Source organism: Ovis aries, chromosome 17 (genome assembly GCF_016772045.2).
Source record: "Ovis aries strain OAR_USU_Benz2616 breed Rambouillet chromosome 17, ARS-UI_Ramb_v3.0, whole genome shotgun sequence".
NCBI classification, from domain to species: Eukaryota; Metazoa; Chordata; class Mammalia; order Artiodactyla; family Bovidae; genus Ovis; species Ovis aries.
The window spans coordinates 25,288,426-25,309,461 of record NC_056070.1 but is presented as its reverse complement, the minus strand read 5'-3'; the positions used below and the strand labels follow the sequence as shown (position 1 = coordinate 25,309,461).

General features: G+C 41.7%; 1 protein-coding gene and 1 long non-coding RNA gene across 6 annotated transcripts in view; one reads left to right on the top strand and one right to left on the bottom strand.

Moving 5' to 3' along the window:
- Window positions 1-1,717: 1,717 nt before the first annotated feature.
- LOC114108793 (uncharacterized) lies at window positions 1,718-16,061 on the bottom strand. Of its 4 annotated transcripts, XR_009596845.1 has the most exons (5): window positions 15,155-15,939; window positions 14,641-14,732; window positions 14,136-14,215; window positions 5,459-9,614; window positions 1,718-1,991 (listed from the first exon to the last, which is right to left on the bottom strand). It is a non-coding gene; the product is annotated as an uncharacterized LOC114108793 (long non-coding RNA). The 4 variants fall into 4 exon arrangements; XR_009596846.1 differs by lacking the exons at window positions 14,641-14,732; window positions 15,155-15,939 and adding an exon at window positions 15,972-16,061; XR_009596844.1 differs by lacking the exon at window positions 15,155-15,939 and having other exon boundaries at window positions 14,641-15,115.
- A 175-nt stretch (window positions 16,062-16,236) lies between these two features.
- The window catches only part of PCDH10 (protocadherin 10), a 45,581-nt gene continuing 40,781 nt past the window's right edge, over window positions 16,237-21,036 (top strand). For both annotated transcript variants that reach the window (XM_015101514.4, XM_060400658.1), the window contains exon 1: window positions 16,237-19,713. In XM_015101514.4, the coding sequence (XP_014957000.3) occupies window positions 17,086-19,713 (2,628 nt within the window). In that variant the 5' untranslated portion in view covers window positions 16,237-17,085. The remainder of the gene's footprint in view (window positions 19,714-21,036) is intronic.

Sequence of the window (21,036 nt, the reverse complement as noted above, 5' to 3'; positions counted from 1 at the left end):
ATTCTTTACAGAAAGAAAACAGGTTGTTGCAGGAAACCAGTAGGACAGAAATAGTACAACTAAAAAAATAGAGTGAATAAAATATATAATGGTATAACTGATCCATCCATGTTTAAAAATAAAATCATCCCTACAAAGTAATTTACAAACGAACTTTAAAAATTTCACAAACTACTTAAATATATCAATATGAACAATTGTTATGAATAATGCAATTTGTTATTAACTCCACATAAAGGACTACTGTGCTGAAATAATTCTGAAATGTATTAAAATATCTGTCTTATTAAGAGGAATATAGGCAACAACATGTAACATTTTCTCTGTCATCATTATGGCTATCACATATGTAGCACCTAACTGAATTAATCCAGTTTGTGTCTCTGCTTCCAAACCTAGTGAGACTTCTATGTATGTCTTCACAATCATCCATTTCCCCTTTCCTATATACAGCTGTTATCCAGAAAGAACTAGTCATTCTCAAATTAGGTATTGAGACTAACCATATCACAGTTCCACTTTTCATATAAAAACATTTTTATCCAGGAGTTTGTAAGTATTTAGCACAATGTCCCAAACATAAAGGAGTTCATTTCATATTAATATTTTTTAATATGTGAGTAAATGAATGTATGTAGTTATTAAGCAAATAAATAAGCAAGCGTGGGAGAGAGGCATATTGATAAAATCAAACAATGAAATTTTAGCAAGAAAAAAACCATCCAGAGCACTACAAGCATTTTATACTTACAGATTTTGTATGGACAAAGGACATAACTTGTTCTAAGACCACTGCTTGTCTAGTTAGATACCTGAATGAATTGAGAGAAACCTTATGAAGCATGTAGAGGCAACACACCCTATACTATTGGCAGACAGTACATTCTAGAAGAGTCTATCATATTGACATTTAGCGTGTTGATGCATTTTTCATTACAACTTGAAGGCAAATCATATTTTTGTAAAGGTCAATGGAGGTAGGCACTTAAAGCACTCAAATTTGACAAAGTTATTCATCATCAGTTTTTCTAGGAAACGTACTTGCTCAAACGACAGTCACTAGACATTGCTTTGCTTTTAATTTCCTTTGTTATCATTGTTTAACTATTCCCCATGGAAGATAAAGGTTTTGTTGAGGCAACCAAGAAATTCTAAAGTCTCCTGCTGGGGACTTAATATCCTAAACCCAATTTTCCCCTCCACCAACACATCTTTAAATACTCCCTTTTGTTTCTGATGGGGGGAAAAAGAAGCAACTATCAAAAAATTGAAACCTACTCTACATCCCATGTAGACATCCCTTTACTTTTAAAACCTCCTCGTCATTAAATGACAGAGTTGTTTTAGTGGTTCTCCCCCTAATTTAGTGTTAGGGGCAAATTGCCTAGTGGGAAAACATTCAATTTAGTGGATAATGAGAAATCTACTTTAAAGCAACTCCTAAAGGAAACCTTAAAAAAGAACATCTCAAGTTCTGTTTGTTTTCTCTTGCCATGGCAAAACAACCATAGCCAGTTACTAAGAACCCAATCTACTTCATGTCTGAGTTCTATTATCCTCACAAATTTGAGAAGGAAAAAATTGATCTCCTTAATTTTAAATTAAGAGATCCTCTTGACCTGTTCTTTTCCTATTCTCCATGGCACTTTTCACTTTCCAACACACTAGTTTATTTATTTATTACACACACACACCAAAAAAGAAAAAAAACCAGCAGTTGAGAACATCTGTCTATTTTATTCATAATGTATTCCAAACACTCTAGTACATCACGGCGGTGGTGAGTTGCCAAGCAGTGTCTGACTCTTTGCGACCCCATGGACTGTAGCCGCCAGGCTCCTCTGTCCGTGGGGATTTTCAGCCAAGAATACTGGAGTGGGTTTCTATTTCCTTCCCCAGGGGATCTTACTGGACCAGGGATCAAAACCGCATCTGCTGCACTGGCAGGCAGAGAAGCCCGGAGTACACGGTAGGTGCTCCATATGTATTTCCTGAATGAATAAATGAATTAATCAACCAACCAAAATGTCTTGCCATTTTTCATTTCAAATTCCAGTCATATGGCACATTACATGTTATTAACTTTGGAAGGACCCTATAGTTGATAAATTTGAGTTCATAAAAGAAAAAGATCTAAATCTAGATTATAATACAGCTCTATGTAAGCACTATGTAAACACAACCTAAAGAAATGATCTTTTTGTTTTCTCTTAGGCTCTAGCTAAATATGCAAAATAAGTCAGCTGTACTTATATTGCAATATCCACATCTTAAAGATGTTTATTTATTTTTTCTTAAATCTAGGCATCAATAGTGGGAAGGATTGAGATCTCAACCAAAACTTTCTTAGGGAGACATATCCAGTGGGACTAGGTTAGCACTAAGCATATCTGTTTCAAGTGAAAAGATACTCATACTTAACTTGCTATTTCACTCAGAAGCTATCCAGGAAAGTAAATTGTTCAAAAATAGGGAAGACAAAACCTGGGGCCCATTTCATTTCTCCAACCCAAAAAGGAGACTATGGGTTAGCCTCCTATTTTAGCAGATGTTCATGTCTTCATTTTATTTTAAAAATGAACTTAATACATTTAGCCAACATCTCCTTGGGTTGCTAGAGGTTTGTTTCTATTTCAAACTCCAAATGCCTAAGAGCACTCATACTTCAGAATGCTGGAGAACTTACACCTCATCAAAAAACAATAAATTTCATTGGGAAGTACTTTGAAAATACTCAAGTTTAGAGAATTTATCTTACTGACCTTGGAAAAGGGCAGTGAAAAAAAAATCTGAAGAAATGGTTTCTGAATTTCTTTGTCTGCCTATTTCATTTTGGAATTCATCATGCTTATATATCAGCTTGAGAGAACCAAATGATCCTCAAACAACTGGCCAGCAGTAAAGTGAGCATTTGCAAGGAAGCACATCTTCTTGAAAATTATAAGCTAGATATGGGCCAATAAGTGCAGAGTAATTGAGTGCATTAAGATAAATAAACAAATTATGGTGGCAAAGAGGACAAAGCCAACAAACAAATAGGAAATACTGCAGAAAACATAAATTCAAAGTTAGGATTGCTTATTTCTCCATGCAGTAGTGTGTAATGTCAGCCCTACACTGATAATTACTATCTTGATCCTGGGTAACTGTCCCATCTACTCAGCTCTCAATGTTCTTCTCCATACATGAACAATTTGAATTAGATAAAAAGATTTTAGTTTAAAAGGGAAAGGGGTGTGGTATTTCACAAACTTCAGTAAGTAAATTAAACAACAGGAAAACTGCAAGACACCAGGTCAGACCTGCTTACCTCTTAGGCTCTCACTTCCACTATCCCTGCCTTTCCCCTGCCACTCCTACTCCATTTGTCTGTGGGTAACTTTCAGGAAACCCTAGACATACTTTGTGAAAATCTCTGGAAGAAATGGACTGCTAACTTTCTTATTCTCCATGAGGTGCCACAGTATGGCTATACATCATCAATTTAAGCTTATTCTGTTTTGCTACATCATTCATAATTGTATTATTGTTCTCATGAATATAATGCATTTAGAGTGGATAGCAGGCATAAAGAATAACAATTGTGTACTTAACATGCTCAAAGATAGCTATCCCACCTCAGGACAGTAAATCAAGAAAGTATTGCATTTTTACAACTTAGCATTCAAATTGTATTTGCCTATAACTTTTATAACAGAAAATGTAAAGAGACAATAAACATTTCTCTGTCTTTGGTTTGATATATAATTCTAAAAAATCCTTTCAGCATTAAAATTCTGATTTTAATATTAAATCAACTGCTAGGTGAATATTATACTCTTTCTAGTGTATCTTTATTTGATAACATTAAAAATAAACTTCTTAAAAATGTTTCAGAATAAACCTGATACTTAAAACACTTTTTTTTTAATCTAATGGAGTTTATTTCATGCTCTTATAGTGACACAAAAAAAAAAAAAAAAAGGAAGGAGGGGTTTAAAATGGGGCTAAAGAGACAAAAAGCTAAAAAATAAAATTGTTAACCAACTGAAATATCTTCTATATACCTGCAATAAAACATGGAATTTAGCTGTGTATACTGCCACCTATAATTCACCAAACTATAACACATTTCTCTCAAATAAAAGAAGGAAATGCACAAATGCTCTTGAACACAATAAAAATTCTGCAGTGACTGTGTGACCATCAGCAATTTAAGACAGCACCATATTAAAATCATGTCCTTAAATGGCATAGCCTTTTTTTCTCTATCCATTTTATTCTTAATTATTACAGTTGAAATAAAACTCTAACTAATAACATTTCTGCCTTTACATCTAAAACTCATCTTCATATGTGGGTAAAATTTAAGAGCATAGAAATAAAAAGAGGAATTTCTATTACAATTTCCATCTATGAATCAGATCTCATGTTTCCATGCATGTATATCCTCATTTTAAACACAAAAACATTACATAGTTATGAGACTGCCAGCTAAATCCAAACTAGTCACTTAAGGAGGAAGAAGAGCAGGTTTTTAGAGGGGCCTTTATTTTTAAATTGTAATTAAAATTTCCCATCGCAACAGAACTTATTTCATAAGTATTATTAAAAAGAATCATGATAAAGAACAATAGATCTTTAAAATAAATAAATCATATAAATCATATGTTCTAGGATGATATCTACTCATTCCTGCCTTTCTGAGATAAACACAGTCTTAAATTATTTCAGTTCTATCGACAGAAGAAATATAGTTAATCTGACAAGGAATAATACACTAAAATACAAATAAATGAAGAAACAGAAACTTTTAGAAAAATTCAAATGTGAATTCTGTAAGAAATAACCATACAACCTAGTTTTTTCTGAATTGTCAAAACTATCTATGTATGTTAGAAGCATTCTCAGCATTCCAAAAGGACTCTCCACTAGGAATCTGAAAAACAGGTCATTATTTAAGGATTCTCCAACTGAGAGAGGGCTTCCCAGGTGGCCTAGTGGTAAAGTATCTGCCTGCCAATGCAGAAGACACAAGAGACACCAGTTAGATCCCTGGATTTCTGGACTGGGAGATGCCTTGGAGAAGGAAATGGCAACCCACTCCAGTATTCCTGTCTGGAGAATCCCATGGACAGAGGAGCCTCGTGGGCTACAGTCCATGTTGTCACAGAGTAGAACACGATTGAGCACACAGCTGAAAGAAGCCTCTTCCTAGAGTTTCTAGAACCTCAGTATCAAAGACTGGGATTTTTTCTTTTTTTTTTTTTAAATCCAGCTAGTGGAGAAGGAAATGGCAACCCACTCCAGTGTTCTTGACTGGAGAATCCCAGGGACAGCGGAGCCTGGTGGGCTGCCGTCTATGGGGTCGCACAGAGTCGGACACGACTGAAGCGACTTAGCAGCAGCAGCGGTTAAGAATATATATAAAGGTTAACAATCCTAATTTCTTCTCTTTCCAATGTCAAAAGGGACTCACCATGCTGTTAACAGACATGTCTGACTTGTGAATCCTGGAGTTCCCTTCCAGAATCTGCCTCTGTTGTCACGATCAGCAGTTTCGGTGGAGACAGTCTACTGAGCAGCAGCTTCCAGAAGAGGATAGCAGCTCTGCTCTAGAAGCGCTTCCTGTTGCTGTCCCTTAGATATTTGCGGCTTTTTTTTTTTTCTTCTCCTGCTTTCTGGAGTAAATCTGAACAGGACATTAAACACTTTTAAGAAACAACTGGAGGGATGTAAATCCTCCATATGTGAACGGTGGTTTTCAATTCTAAACGAAAAAGCGGTATGAAAAGGATAACCTCACCAACTTCCCTCAGGAAAACAAAACTTGGGTACTGCGAGTTTTGTAAATACCTGATTTACATAAGACGGAAACTGACCAATGAACAGCTGCCATCAATCCTGCTCAAGCCAATGAACTTACTGCTTGGACTCCGGCTCATCTCCCGCGGCGGACCCTCTACAGACTTGAGCCTAGGTCGCTGCAGTTGGCATTTCCCAATTGTAATTCTTCTGCTGTTCTGGAATGAACTCGATTTCTGATAATTCAAGCTTGACTCAGTTTACTTCATTATTCAGGCTGATAGATACTGCTGTAGATCTAGTTATTCCATGGTTTTATATTTGAATTAATGCTCAAATCCACCCGGAGTTCATTTTTGTAAATTGTGTAAGATGAAAAAGTAAATCTTTCCTTTCATCACAGACATGGAACTTTTCCATTGTAAATCAAGCAAACATATAGTATACTCCAACTCTGATCCATCCTGTTTCACTGATACATTTTAATGTTTTCTTATATGGAAAAATACGGTTGTATCTACTGTGCCCTTTTTCTTTCTTATATGTGTGTACTGTATATTTACACTTAAACCCTTTCATTCTGGTCAGCTAATCCTGGTTCTATTAGCCTGTGAAAAACCTCTCAGATTATTCTTAATCCTTCATGTATAAAATAATTATGACCTAATTACAGAATTGTTTCTAAGGTCCATCATATCTAAACCACAAACAATACAGGTCTGTCAGTTATGAAAAAGGAAGCTGGGGAATAAGAAAAGAAAAAAAATACACATACTATGGTAATCAATAGTTCTTTTTGGAACTGGCATCCCTTCATTTCAGGAGACTGAAGAACAGAAGCTAAAAGCAAGACAGTGTCCCCTCTGACTTAAAATTCAGGACATTCATTGCTTTGAATCTATCAAGTCAATCAACCTTTCTTTTAAACTTAACCCCAAAACACTTATAAATTATAATATCTCCTGATTCTACCTATGGCAGCACATGTCCTCCTATCTCAGCCATATTTACTTTTGACGTCTTAACATGCTAATTGTGGGGGACTGCTTCTTAGCTTGCCATTCTGACCTTATAAAAACAATAAAACAATTCAGAATACTAGCCATTGTACTTATTCTAGTCATAGTTATACAGTCAACATAGTATATACAAAATAAGATGAAAACTAGAAAACAGAACATTATAAGTTGATAACATCACTTTTGAGTAGTAGCAGTTCTGAGACAGAAGGAATGCATTTCATGAGTTTTAAATGAGAGATCAAGTGTTTTGAACACACTTGTCCAGTGGATTTTCCATTTTAATTTGGGTTTCTTCTGAAATAACCCACTTCAAAGACCTTTCTCAAATACAGATTATTAAAAATATAGCCTGTGGAATTGAGTATAACATCTTAGATATATTTTAAAGATGAATAAAGTGGAAAGTTAAAAGGTCAAGCATTCATTCATTTAGTCAGCACATCTTTATTAAGCATTGGTAATGCAGCCAACAACTCTATCAAAATTGGGACCATTCAGCTGAATGTTTGTTAGGTTCCTTGGGCTTATGCAATACATGTCTCCCTTATTCGCCTAGCAGAATGAAACTACATTTTTGTTAAATTAGATACTTGTTTAGGTAGTCTAACCAGACAAGATTTTTAAAGTATTTTGAGAAAACCAGCCATCATCACGTCACTATTAAATTAGAAGCAGCAGCCAGGATTCTCAAATATATATGCTAATGAATAAGCAATAATATTAGGTTTTATTATAATTCTAAGGCTGAGCACTGGTCATTAGCCCAATCCATACCAAAAGCATTACTCAGGTGTGAAAGCTAAATGAGGCTCTCACCCAACTCTGCTGACCTTAAATTTGGCCAAATTCTTGTGGGTGGGGATAAAGAGGAATAAATCCAATGAATCAAAATTAAAGCTGCCTTGGCATCATAGATATAAGTAACTGGGTCCAAAGTCAGGATGTTGGCCTGTAATTAAAAAGCTCAATTTGCTGTTTTTATGATCTCCATACAAAAGCTTTTTGCTATCACTATTTTCACTTCTTTACTGCGCAAGTCCTTCTCACCTGCTTTAGATATGTTTTTTTCTGCTAATCTGTATAGTACTGTTGCCTTTAAAATCATAATACAAACTGCCCTTTTCTAGAAATCTTTGCTTAATTGTTTTTATTCTAGTCTTTTCTATATTTCCCATGCACTCAGCATTCATAGTCATTAGATGTTTAAATGTATTTTTATGCCATTTAATAAATTTGTCTAAATATTTTATATGCATTCTTTATTTATCAAATTGTGATGAATCCTGGAGAAATATATCTATGATTTACATTTATTTTCTATTCTTTAGGTATTTGTATGGCTCTGCTCCTATCACACCAGCACCAATGCGTTTTTGTTTTCTGAAAGTATAATGAGTTACTAAGGAGAATACTAACAATAGCAATGCTAGACACAGAAATAGCAAAAGAGGAGAATGATAAAGAGAAAGGCTCGAGGCTCAAAATTGGTCATTCTAATAAATTCATTCTATCTTAAGTGATTTGTACCAATTTGTTTTTAATCTGGAGAATTTTTGTACCCATTGACATGAATATCAGTTCAGTTCAGTTTAGTTGCTCACAAGAATATAGTAGTATGTATTAAGGAATTAGAGGTAAAATAGTGACTATATCATATAAGAGTTTTTTAATCCTAAAATGTGGACTTTCTGGTGGCTCAGACAGTAAAGAATCTGCCTGCAATGCAGGAGACATGGGTTGGATCCGTCAGTCTGGAGGATTCCCTGCAGAAGGGTATAGCAACCCACTCCAGTATTCTTGCCTGGAAAATCCCACGGACAAAGGAGCCTGGCAGGCTGCAGTCCATGGGGTCACAAAGAGTCAGACATGACTGAGTAACAAACACTTTCACACAATCCTAAAATGTTGATAATTATAGAAATAAAACAACACTATTTTATAATGAAACACCATGTTTTCATTTAAATGATTTTCTGAATCTACACATATGTTTTATCATATAAACTAAAACATATAGAAAATTTAAACTTATCTAGAAGAAAATTAAAGTGTTAAAACAACATGATTATGAAGAGAAGTTCACTGATTTTTATGTTTTGATGTTTAATTAACATTTAGCTAGTTTGCTCGTCTTCATTTATGATTTGCATTCTCTTTAAAATTATAATATCCTGCAAAACAAGGACAATGCAAAATTGTCCTCAAAGTAAATACTTTAGTATGGATTTCATGAAGGAGAAAAACATCAAGAAAATCAATACTAATTATTCTCAATAAATATTTAAGGACTATCTCATTCAAAACATCTTGCTATAATATTAGTTAAAATTTATTAAAAGTCTATTATGGGCTAAGAGTTTTACATATATCATTTCAATTTAAGTCTCACAATGACTCAACAAGGTCAATTTTTGTCATATTTTAACAGATGTGTAGGATGTTTAACACACTTTGATAATATTTCAAAGGAGTTAAGTAATTTGACCCAGCTCAGATATTTGCAGAAGCAGGGATTTGAGCCCAATTTGGTGTAATTCTTCATCATTTACTGTATCATCACCCACCACAGTTAGATGCCTTCAGAAATAAGTAACATATAGAACCTTCCTTAGAGGGCCTACATTACACATACTCTGAGTTATTGGGCACACTTCTAAAAGAAATACAGTATTTTTCTTCTATCAGTACTTATTACCAAAATAATACATATTTTATACTTACAGTAAGTAAATAAAATTCTATCATCTTCTTCCTTTGGTGATTTCTTCCTATATTTAAAATTGTCTTTAAGTCATTTCCTTTCATTTCCTGTAGGAACAAGATTATCAAATAAATTTCATTGTTTGATTTTCAGAAATTTCAAATTTAAACAATCTTTTTGGAGTAACATTGAAAAAAAAAAAAAGAATATTTGCGCTGTGTAAAATGGGTACATGTCTTAGTTCTTCCTAGCTTTTAACAATCTCTAATAAACTAAGTGAACAAGCCAGTACTTCTTGGACCATTGATCAACTTAGTATATGTTTCAGGAATGGATGAAGTAGAAGTGCCTTCCTTTTGGACATGGTTGTATTATCCATTTCTATTTTCAGTCACTAAAATCCATGATTCCCATGCGACACACTTCAAATGTGAGAAAGAGATGGATGCTTCATAACCTCACTTGTAAGAAAGTTTTAGTCTCCTAATAAACCTCAAAAAATTAAAAAAAAAAAAAGCCTCCTCAAATATGTTTATGAACTCCTTGGCTCAACTCAATGAGTTACTAGCCATTTTGACTGGTCTAAAATCAGTACTTTTGTTTTACAAAATCTGGATTAAAGATGAACTTTAAAGATTGAACTCCATTTTTAATCTGTAAGTTAATTCATTTTTTGTTTTACCTCCAAAGTAAATCCAATCCGATAGACCAGAGGAACATCACAGTGGAGCCTCAACCTAAGAGCATCAGAAGGCCTGGATTTGAATTTTGTACTAGTTTGCTGAGTTACTTAAATGCTGAACATCCTGAGTATCATTTATCTATAATGTTTGGATGATATTACCTGTAGACATCGAAAATACTACAACTTATCTAAGAATGCTTGACATATACTGGCTATTTAAAAACCACTTTGACCTAAAAAAAAAAAAAAAAAAAAAAACAAGAAATTGCAATCAAATAAAGCATTTTACAGTATCGCATAGACAAGCCTATTTAAATAAGACATCATGGAAATCAGGTTTCTAATAGAAAGAATTATAGTAACCAGCCAGACTGAGAAAGATACTTTTCTTAAATGGACATATCTGTTCTACTATTTGGTCTGTTTACTATTATAATTCTAATTACCAATGTAATTCTCACTCTACATGTGATAGTGTCTCTGTGGTGCCTGTCTCCAATAACATTTTCAAATCCTTTAGAAAAGAATGCTATGACTTGTAACCCTAATCCCAATTTGCGTAATCTCATTCTGTATTCATAAAAATCAAGGGGCTTCCCCTTGATGAAAACAATGTATACTTGCCAGGCAAACACTAGCATTTTGCTGACTGTATCAGTGTCAAAAAAGAAGCAAACTCACTGGGGAAGAAAACAAAATTCTAGACATCCTTTCTGCTACTCATATAAACTTAATCAGGGCTTGCAATTAAATTTTTGAAATTGTTCTATATCATCCTTAATGTTTAAAGTTTCATTTCTACCTCTGGGCCCCATCAGTAAGTAAAACCCACATATCATCCCTGTTAGCTGGCTTTTTAAAATGTGATGTCTTATAGTTTTATTTACAATCCTAATCACATCATTGATTTCAGTAATCTTCAGTAAGAGTAATTATTAATGCTGTCAAAAGCAGAGGTTGGAATTCAATTTTTTTCTTTTCCTTTAAAAAAAACCTGGATAATTAATATTAAGCTTAATAATGTGACTCTAGAGGAAACTCAAGTTTCCTATTATTGACTATGTAATACAGCAAAGATAATGTCTTCACTTAAACTTCTACACATACCCCAAAATACTTATATGAGCCACAAATGGTTAAAAAAATGCTAGGAGTAGTCACTCATAACACAGAAGTAACTAATTTTCTTTTTCATATAGGCACCCCACCAAATTCTATCTGATTGAGTATTTTTCTGTAATTTAAGACAACAATGAAACTATCTTGTCTACTAATGCCCTCCAAACTAAGGCACGTGAAACTTTTACTAACTGAGGTGTGTCTTAAGGACACTAAGAAAAATTTAAAAATAAAAAACAGGATAAACCAATATAAAGAGATGAGACATTTTGAAGAAATCAGATTTTTAAATATCCAAGGCAATTTTTATGGAAGGATAAGATTTAGGTAATGCATTTTGATTTTCAGAAAAAGAGGTCATGATGTAATAAAGACTGTCATTCCATATCAGATCTCTTTATTTACATTCTGAAAGAAGGTGCGGAACAAAGCATAAGTTTCCAAAGGATTATCTATTTTTCACTATAAGACACAATATGTGAAGAAGCTGACAAGAATGTGAGTGTACTCAATGTTGATCACCCACCCCATACTCAGGAAATACATTTGGAAACAGTATCAAACACTATTGCCTGATTTTAAAATACTCCTGGACTTCTTACTGATCAATACCTCTTAGAGAAAGGATAAGAGTATAGCATCTGAACTGAAATAGTATTATTAGAAAATGATATTTTGAGCATTAGGATATATAATTCATGTTGCTTTCATTTGCTCAGACTATTGTAAAAAATCCATAAATCATTTTCTTGTTCATGTATTGCTTAAGTGCAATTTGTCATTCTGCATTAAAGGGCTGCTTCAGCTCATCAGTGCTTTTAATTCACTGTTTAGAGTTTAACAAAATGCTGGGCCTGTCTGATAACTGAAAGACCCTGAAATGTGAAGCCGCATCAATATTAACAAGGTTAAACAAAATGGAGAAAACGTTTCTACATTGACTATCAAGTAACACTTAATAGCTCGTATTCTCAGTCCCCCAAACAGGTTGGTTTGGTCCCCATTGGCTTCAAAGCATTAGAACACAGCAACTAAAGAGTTACCTGAATGCTTATAACATATAGCATGTATATGCTATAAATTTTTTCCAGCAACTCTCATCAACACTCACTCTCCTGGAGATGAACCAAAACAAACAGTATGGCATTGGTTCGAAAGCCTTGCCTTCCCACCTCTGAAGTTAGGTTACACTGCAACAAATAAACCGATTTCACGGTTACCCATAAGAGCTGCCATACAGTCCAGGTCCTTTGCCTTTGCTCTCTGCACTGTGCTTGCTGGGAATAATAAGTGCAGTGAACCACCCAGCTCAACCCTGGCAGGGGTTTGGCATTTGAAAGACTCCTTATTGACAATTTAATTTTTTTTTCTTCTATTTCTTTAAAAAAAATTCTCTCAAAGCTCTGGGCACACTGCAATAATAAGAGGATTTAGAAACAAATTGCTTTCAAGTCAAGTTAAATCACTGCAAACACTCATTCATCCAAATGCTAGTTAACAAACTTGTTTCCCTTCCGCCTTTCCCTGAAAAGGGCAGGGAGGAAAGCAGCCGCGTTAGTTAGTTTCAAAGTTTGTAACTGCTGTGTACAGAAAACGTGACTGTGAGATTCTTAGCGCCCACCCTCGCCTGCTGCCCTTAGAGGACAATGAAATTAACGAGGTTTATCACTCACACACCAACAAGGACTTCTAAGAAGACTGATTTTGACAACCAACCCTCCAAATAATAGTAATAGCTGCTTTCCCCCATGTTTTAGGATACAGTTTGCGTTGGCCCAGAGAGTTGGCGCTCCTGGAGGGGGCGTGGGGAGGGAGGAGGGTTATGTTAAGGATTGCTTCTCCCCGCTGGTTTCAGTTATGAGCGGGGAGGGGGTGAAGGACGCTGCATATAAGATATTCTGTACTTCAAAGAGGTCGTCAGCCCCACCACCCGGGCTGTTATTTATGTAATCATGGCCACACTAAATTCTGGGGTCCGCCGAGTGAAAAAGCAAAGGGGGGAATGTGCTCCATTGACACAGCAAGGAAGAAAGTACACGGGTTTTATTTAAGAAGCATTTTTTAAAGATAGAGTTAAAGTGTTGTTTTGTTCCTTGGGTGACGGGGTGGGGCTGTTTAATGATTCCAGGGTAAGGAGGCAGAGAAGGTTGCTAACGCCAATGTCTGAATCGTGGCCCGGGACAACATGCTGTTGCAATTACCCTTGGCTGGAGCGACGTAGAGGGAGGCCGACCGAGGGCTCGTGCTTGGTTCTTACAAGAGGAAGACCCCGTCGTCACCCCGCCGATTCCAGGGCGCCTTGGAGTCTAGAAGTCAGAGAGGCGAGACCTCTAGAGGACCCCGGCCGGCTTCGCCGGCGCGGATCCTAGCCTCTGCGACCCAAGAAATCCTGCAGAGCCCCCAACAGGCCGGCCCAGCCGAACCAGAGCCCCAAAGCAAAATTCTCTGGCTTGTTCTGTGCCACTTTCGCCGCTAGGAGACGCCTGTAACCCACGTTTGTGGAGAGAGTTTCCCTTTCAAACACAACTGCTATCAAAAAAAAAAAAAAAAAAAATGCAGCTCAAGTATTAACAGTGGATGCAGTGATTATTTACAGGCAAATCTGGCCATCTCTCCACGTTCTCATCTCCACCTCTGGAAGCTCTCTGGCTCTAAGCGAACGTCCAAAGTCTGCTCAAACTTCATCTATGTTTTGAGAACACAGCCCCCCTCCCGCAAACAGTTTCTGGATCTGCATTGTCATTCAGCCGCATGCTTCTCACACGCAAACACGCGCGCGCACACAAGTGTTTCCATACGTACAAATGAAATATTAGAAAATTACCGTCATTTTAAAAATGCTCCAGGATTATTCCGATGAGTCAGCTTGAAGACCTCAAAACATTTCATTTCAATCCTGCAGATCTAAGGAAAAATCAGGAAAGAGGAGGGGGAGAAAATACAGATGCAATGCCATTATTAATATTCAGATACACTATAATCTCCTTTTCATTGATCCACAGGTCCTTTTAGAAACTGACGCTCCATTCTCAGCTGCAGACGTGACGCTAAAATCATTTTAACTGCGGCGGTTTTCGCTTGGCTTTGGCCAATCGTCAGTTTACTGCAGCTGGAAAAGGATTAGCCATTTTTGCTGGCATCCTTTCCTTCCAACCGTTCAAAGGCTGGACCTATCTCCATGAAAGAGCCAATGGGGGCGGGGGGTGGGGGGAGCGGCTAGAGCAGCAGACAGGCACTCTCGGGACTCGCAGAGGCAAGCCTCAGTCTATATTCCCGGCCATGGCCACTCGCCCTTCTTAATTCCCTGCCAGGAGGGAATGACAACATACCTCAGGATCGGATAAACGACTCTCCTTTTCCCGCAGGTTGTGGCGGTGTTACTCCCGGATCATTCATTACCAGGAAGCCCCAAGGGATCTTTCTATCTTGTAGCATAAGAAGGCAACTGAACAAGGGCTGCATTGGTTGAATAAACAATCCCCTACAGCCCATTAATTAATACACATTACGCTTTAAAAAATCTTTTTGGAGAATTAACATTCAATCCACTCTAGCATTGAAGAGTTTGCGCTATATTTTAACTTCACAAGAACTGGGTGCGTTTACGCGCCGCTTTGCCCCGGCGCTTCGCCGAGAGTGAGCACTCGGAGCTCCTCAAGCGCATCCTTCGGGGCCCCGGAGGTGTTGTGGGGACGCTCCGTTGGGGCTTATACAGAGTGGTGAGCGGAACCAGGCGGGATGAATGCGAGTGCCGTGGATGGGTGTGCAAGCGCGTTCGCAGATACTCGCAGCCTCACACACACTGGGGCCCCGCGCGTGCACGGCCCCAGCCCACGCACCTACCCTCACCCCCGCCCGCACACGCGTTCACAGCCGCCCCGCTGCCCTCATCCTGCGGTCTCGCTCCAGGCTGGGCAAGAATCGGTGCTCGGGTCTAGTGTAGGGAGGAGGGGGAGATCGCCAATTGTCAGAAAAAGCAGAAAAAAGCCTGTGCGCGCCGCCGCCGCGTCGCACTTGGCAGGGGGAGGCGCAGGGATATTCGAGGCGCCTTGCAGCGAACGCGAGAGCTCCGTGCCCGAGGCCAGAGAGTCAGCGCTAGGCTGGCGGGCTGGAAAGCAGAGCTCGAATGAAACTCCTCAGTCGTCGATCAAAAGGCTCTCACCTCAAACCAGGTCCCTAAGCGAATTAATCTTTTGGTAAGATACTGTGGATGTACGTTTAGGAAGGGAAGAGGCGAGTATAAAGCGTCTGCACGTCTATAGGAGCCGTCAGGGTTCATCCCTGGGCTTGCATCCCCTGGCTGTTTGGGACCCACCTCCGCTCCACACTCCAGCTGTCTAACCCCCTTTCCCCGCAGCCCCTTCAGACCTTCACGCTTAGTTTGACACAGCCTACGCCATATCTGTTTTTAAATGTCCTGCTAATCTCCGCCAGAGTCCTTTAAATTGGTAACCCCAGCCAATTAGTGGCCCCTCTGCTACTTTTTCCTGTTTTTCTCGGTGACTTATTTTCACGATCAGCAGCAAGGAAAACACCTTAAAGGAAAAAGAATATTAGCGTCATTGGAAACCCCGCTCCTGGGAGAGGATACCGCTGCTGCTATTATGTTTTCGCATTTGCTGATGCAAACAGGGAAACCTCTCTATTCCCTCTCGGTTACCTGCGGCTGGGGACTGGGAACTTTCCGTGGCAGAGTCCCCAGCTAGCACCTCGGGACCTGCCGGGCTGTTCTCGCTCTCACACTCACACTCACCCAGGCAGCCCAGGCGCGGGTTCCATCCCGCCCGGCCCGGTTACTGCGTGACGCGCATTCCTGACGGCCGGTTTGTCCAATTAGCTCTGACTCGGTGGGTGGTGCTCCTCGGCGATTGGTTGGCAGAATGAGGGCGCTGCGCAAAAACAGAGAAGCGGAGCGCTCGGAGCTCAGAAACTGCCAGCCGAGATCGCAGGCTTAGGGCTGAGGCAGGAGGAGGAGGGAAGAACTGAAAAGCAAAGAGGCAGGTTAGAGGAAAGAAGAGGCTTGGGAAGGAAACAGCAAAAAAGAAACTGCTCCTCACAGTTACTGAGAGGCAAACGACGGTGGAGATGAGGACAGAGAGAGGCAAGACTCTGACAGCCAAAACAGGCAAATAGAGCGAAAGAGGAAAAAATGGCAAGAACATCCATCCGGAGAAATGAAGAGAATGAAAGTTTTATGCTGCAGAGCCATTCTATGCTTTTCCGGCACAAAATTCCCTCGCTGTTTTTAAGCCCTTTTGCATTTGCCAGTCGTTGACAGTAAGAGGCATGTTCAGCGGTGCCAACAGCATCTCCTCTTCCTTCTCCTCTTCCTCTTCATCTTCCTCCTCCTCCTTTTCCTTTTCCTCCTCCTTCTTCTCCTCCCATCAGCGAGAAGACAAACCGAGGACAGTCTTGAAATACCGAAATTTCCTCCTTGGGATTTGCCAGCGCCGCGTTGCGCCAAGACTGTCGGAATAAAGGACGCTGACTATTGTATTATTATTTTATTAATTGGTCAGTAGGAAGATTACAGATGAGGAAAGGGGACGCCTGTCACCCTTCCTGCTCTAAGATTAAATAATGAGGTTGAATTGGGGGAAACCCTAAAATGAAGCAAAAGAAATAAGATTTGTAAGGACAGAAAGCCACAGGAGCCCCCCCACATAGCGCACTTTTATTTGTATTTTTTGAGATTTTTTTTTTTTTTCGTGGTGGTGGGGGAGGTGATTGGGTGGCTGACTGGCTGCGGGAAGCTGCTTCCTTTCCCTTTGGAGATGATTGTGCTATTATTCTTTGCCTTGCTCTGGATGGTGGAAGGAGTCTTTTCCCAGCTTCACTACACGGTGCAAGAGGAGCAGGAACATGGCACTTTCGTGGGGAATATCGCTGAAGATCTGGGCTTGGACATTACAAAACTTTCGGCTCGCGGCTTTCAAACGGCGCCCAACTCTCGGACCCCTTACTTGGACCTCAACCTGGAGACCGGGGTGTTGTACGTGAATGAGAAGATTGACCGCGAGCAAATCTGCAAGCAGAGCCCGTCCTGCGTCCTGCACCTGGAGGTCTTCTTGGAGAACCCCTTGGAGCTGTTCCGGGTGGAGATCGAGGTGCTGGACATCAACGACAATCCCCCCTCCTTCCCGGAGCCAGACTTGACCGTAGAGATCTCTGAGAGCGCCACGCCGGGCACCCGCTTCCCCTTGGAGAGCGCATTCGACCCAGACGTGGGTACCAACTCCTTGCGCGACTACGAGATCACCCCCAACAGCTACTTCTCCCTGGACGTGCAGACCCAGGGGGATGGCAACCGATTCGCCGAGCTGGTGCTGGAGAAGCCTCTGGACCGAGAGCAGCAAGCGGTGCACCGCTACGTGCTGACCGCGGTGGACGGGGGAGGAGGGGGAGGCGGAGAAGGAGGAGGAGGCGGCGGCGGGGGAGGGGGCCTGCTCCCCCAGCAGCAGCGCACCGGCACGGCCCTACTCACCATCCGAGTGCTGGACTCCAACGACAATGTGCCCGCCTTCGACCAACCCGTCTACACTGTGTCCCTGCCAGAGAACTCGCCGCCTGGTACGCTCGTGATCCAGCTTAACGCCACAGACCCAGATGAGGGCCAGAATGGAGAGGTCGTGTACTCCTTCAGCAGCCACATTTCGCCCCGGGCACGCGAGCTGTTCGGACTCTCCCCTCGCACCGGCCGGCTGGAGGTGAGCGGCGAGCTGGACTACGAAGAGAGCCCGGTGTACCAAGTGTACGTGCAAGCCAAGGACCTGGGCCCCAACGCCGTGCCTGCGCACTGCAAGGTGATAGTGAGGGTGCTTGATGCCAATGACAACGCGCCGGAGATCAGCTTCAGCACCGTGAAGGAGGCGGTGAGCGAGGGCGCGGCGCCCGGCACGGTGGTGGCCTTGTTCAGCGTAACCGACCGCGACTCAGAGGAGAATGGGCAGGTGCAGTGCGAGCTGCTGGGGGATGTGCCGTTCCGCCTCAAGTCTTCCTTCAAGAACTACTATACCATCGTGACCGAGGCCCCTCTGGACCGAGAGGCGGGGGACTCCTACACCCTGACCGTGGTGGCTCGCGACCGGGGCGAGCCTGCACTCTCCACCAGTAAGTCCATCCAGGTGCAAGTGTCAGATGTGAACGACAACGCACCGCGCTTCAGCCAGCCGGTCTACGACGTGTATGTGACCGAAAACAACGTGCCAGGCGCCTACATCTACGCGGTGAGCGCCACAGACCGTGATGAGGGCGCCAACGCCCAGCTAGCCTACTCTATCCTGGAGTGCCAGATCCAGGGCATGAGCGTCTTCACTTACGTGTCCATCAACTCCGAGAACGGCTACCTGTACGCCCTGCGCTCCTTTGACTATGAACAGCTCAAGGACTTCAGCTTCCAAGTGGAAGCGCGGGACGCCGGTAGCCCCCAGGCGCTGGCTGGCAACGCCACGGTCAACATCCTCATCGTGGATCAGAACGACAACGCTCCTGCCATCGTAGCCCCCCTTCCGGGGCGCAACGGGACTCCGGCGCGCGAGGTGCTGCCCCGCTCGGCTGAGCCCGGTTACCTGCTGACCCGCGTGGCCGCGGTGGACGCAGATGACGGCGAGAACGCCCGGCTCACCTACAGCATTGTGAGGGGTAACGAAATGAACCTCTTCCGCATGGACTGGCGCACCGGGGAGCTCCGTACAGCGCGCCGGGTGCCAGCCAAGCGCGACCCCCAGCGGCCTTACGAACTGGTGATCGAGGTGCGCGACCACGGGCAACCTCCCCTGTCCTCCACCGCCACCTTGGTGGTGCAGCTGGTGGATGGCGCTGTCGAGCCCCAGGGCGGGGGCGGGGGCGGGGGCGGGGGGTCAGGAGAGCACCAGCGCCCCAGCCGCTCCGGCGGCGGGGAGACGTCGCTGGACCTCACCCTTATCCTCATCATCGCGCTGGGCTCGGTATCCTTCATCTTCCTTCTGGCCATGATCGTGCTTGCCGTGCGTTGCCAGAAAGAGAAAAAGCTGAATATCTACACGTGTCTGGCCAGCGACTGCTGCCTATGCTGCTGCTGTGGCAGCGGGGGGTCGACCTGCTGTGGCCGCCAAGCCCGGGCGCGCAAAAAGAAACTCAGCAAGTCAGACATCATGCTGGTTCAAAGCTCCAACGTACCCAGTAATCCGGCCCAGGTGCCGGTGGAGGAGTCCGGGGGCTTTGGCTCCCATCACCACAACCAGAATTACTGCTACCAGGTCTGCCTGACTCCCGAGTCCGCCAAAACCGACCTGATGTTCCTTAAGCCCTGCAGCCCATCGCGGAGTACGGACACTGAGCACAACCCCTGCGGGGCCATCGTCACCGGTTACACAGACCAGCAGCCCGACATCATCTCCAACGGAAGCATTTTGTCCAACGAGGTAAGGCTGAAGCGAAAGGACCACCATCTCTCATCTCCTCCATCCGAAAGCCTCCTCTAGCCCGGCCCTTGTATCTCTGGTGCACTGTGTATTTATTTTTAGGATATTAGTTTATTTGTATCTTTGTGGGGGCAGGAATGGAAAGCCGCCTCTCCCACCCTTTCCTGTGTAACTTAAACTTCGTGTTGTCCCTAATTTTCTGCGCTCCACCCTTCCACATTTATTTTCATCCCCCTTCTCTGGTGCTTTGCCACCTTGGACCCTTCTTCTTCCCTCTGGCATCTTTCCTTTAAAATCCTAGTCCCCTCACCCCACCCCACCCCACCCCAGTCCTTTCCCTTCTTAGAAAGCTGGAGGTAAAGGAGAAAGTGCCCGAGGGGAGAGGGAAATGCAGGGAGGGACCTTCTGGCACTGGCAAAGGTCTTTTTTTCTCTTTGCATTTGTCCCAAGCATAATAAAGTTAATTGTTTAGCTTTATTTATCGATGCCTTCAGTCGCGTGTAAAAAGTAAGCTATAGATTGTTTAACTTTGCACAGTTGTCTAAACTCGAATGCATGTTTTAGTGAATGAGTTATCAGATCCTTGTTCTCTGAACTCGGGTTGCAAAAAAAAAGCCTTCAGTTCTACTCTGGACAGCATTTACAGACGTTTTCTTGAAGCCCAACGCCCACACAGTGTGAATTTGAATGAAGTTGCTTTGGCACAAACCCCTGTAAGCGTAAACTGACGGAAAGGCTTCAACAGTTCTTGTCTTACATATTCCTTTTAGCTAATAATCACCTTCTTACCATCGTTTTTGATGAATCACTGCTGTTGGCTTTCTTTATCAAAGAATTTGGCTGGTCAATTCCGATTTCCTTTTTTAAGATGGAGAAGTGGCAAAGTTGAAAGGAGGGAGGGAGAGGGAGAACAGAGTTGATTTCTGTAAAAGAAAGTTTGGACCGGAAAAGGTGTGTGTGGGGTGGTGGAGGCGGGGAGGAGAATGCAGAGTGTGTTCTAAGGGGGAAAGAATTGGGGCCAGAAGGGAAGCGGGTATTATGAACTCCTTTTTTGGCAGGTTATTTTATTTATTTTGAGTCTTAGATATTATTCATTGACTTTCATGAATATTTGTACAGCTCATTTGTATCTTAAGCACATTTTGAAAATAAACAACAAAATAATTCCATAAAATATCCAACCTTTTGCTTATTGAGCGTGCTGTTTTTCTTGTGTCAACCAGTATGCACCTAAACACTTTTTTAGGCCACTGGAAGAAAGACTGCAGCGTATATCTAGGTTGACTCTATTGGAGACAATAGTTTATGAGGGCCAGCTATGAG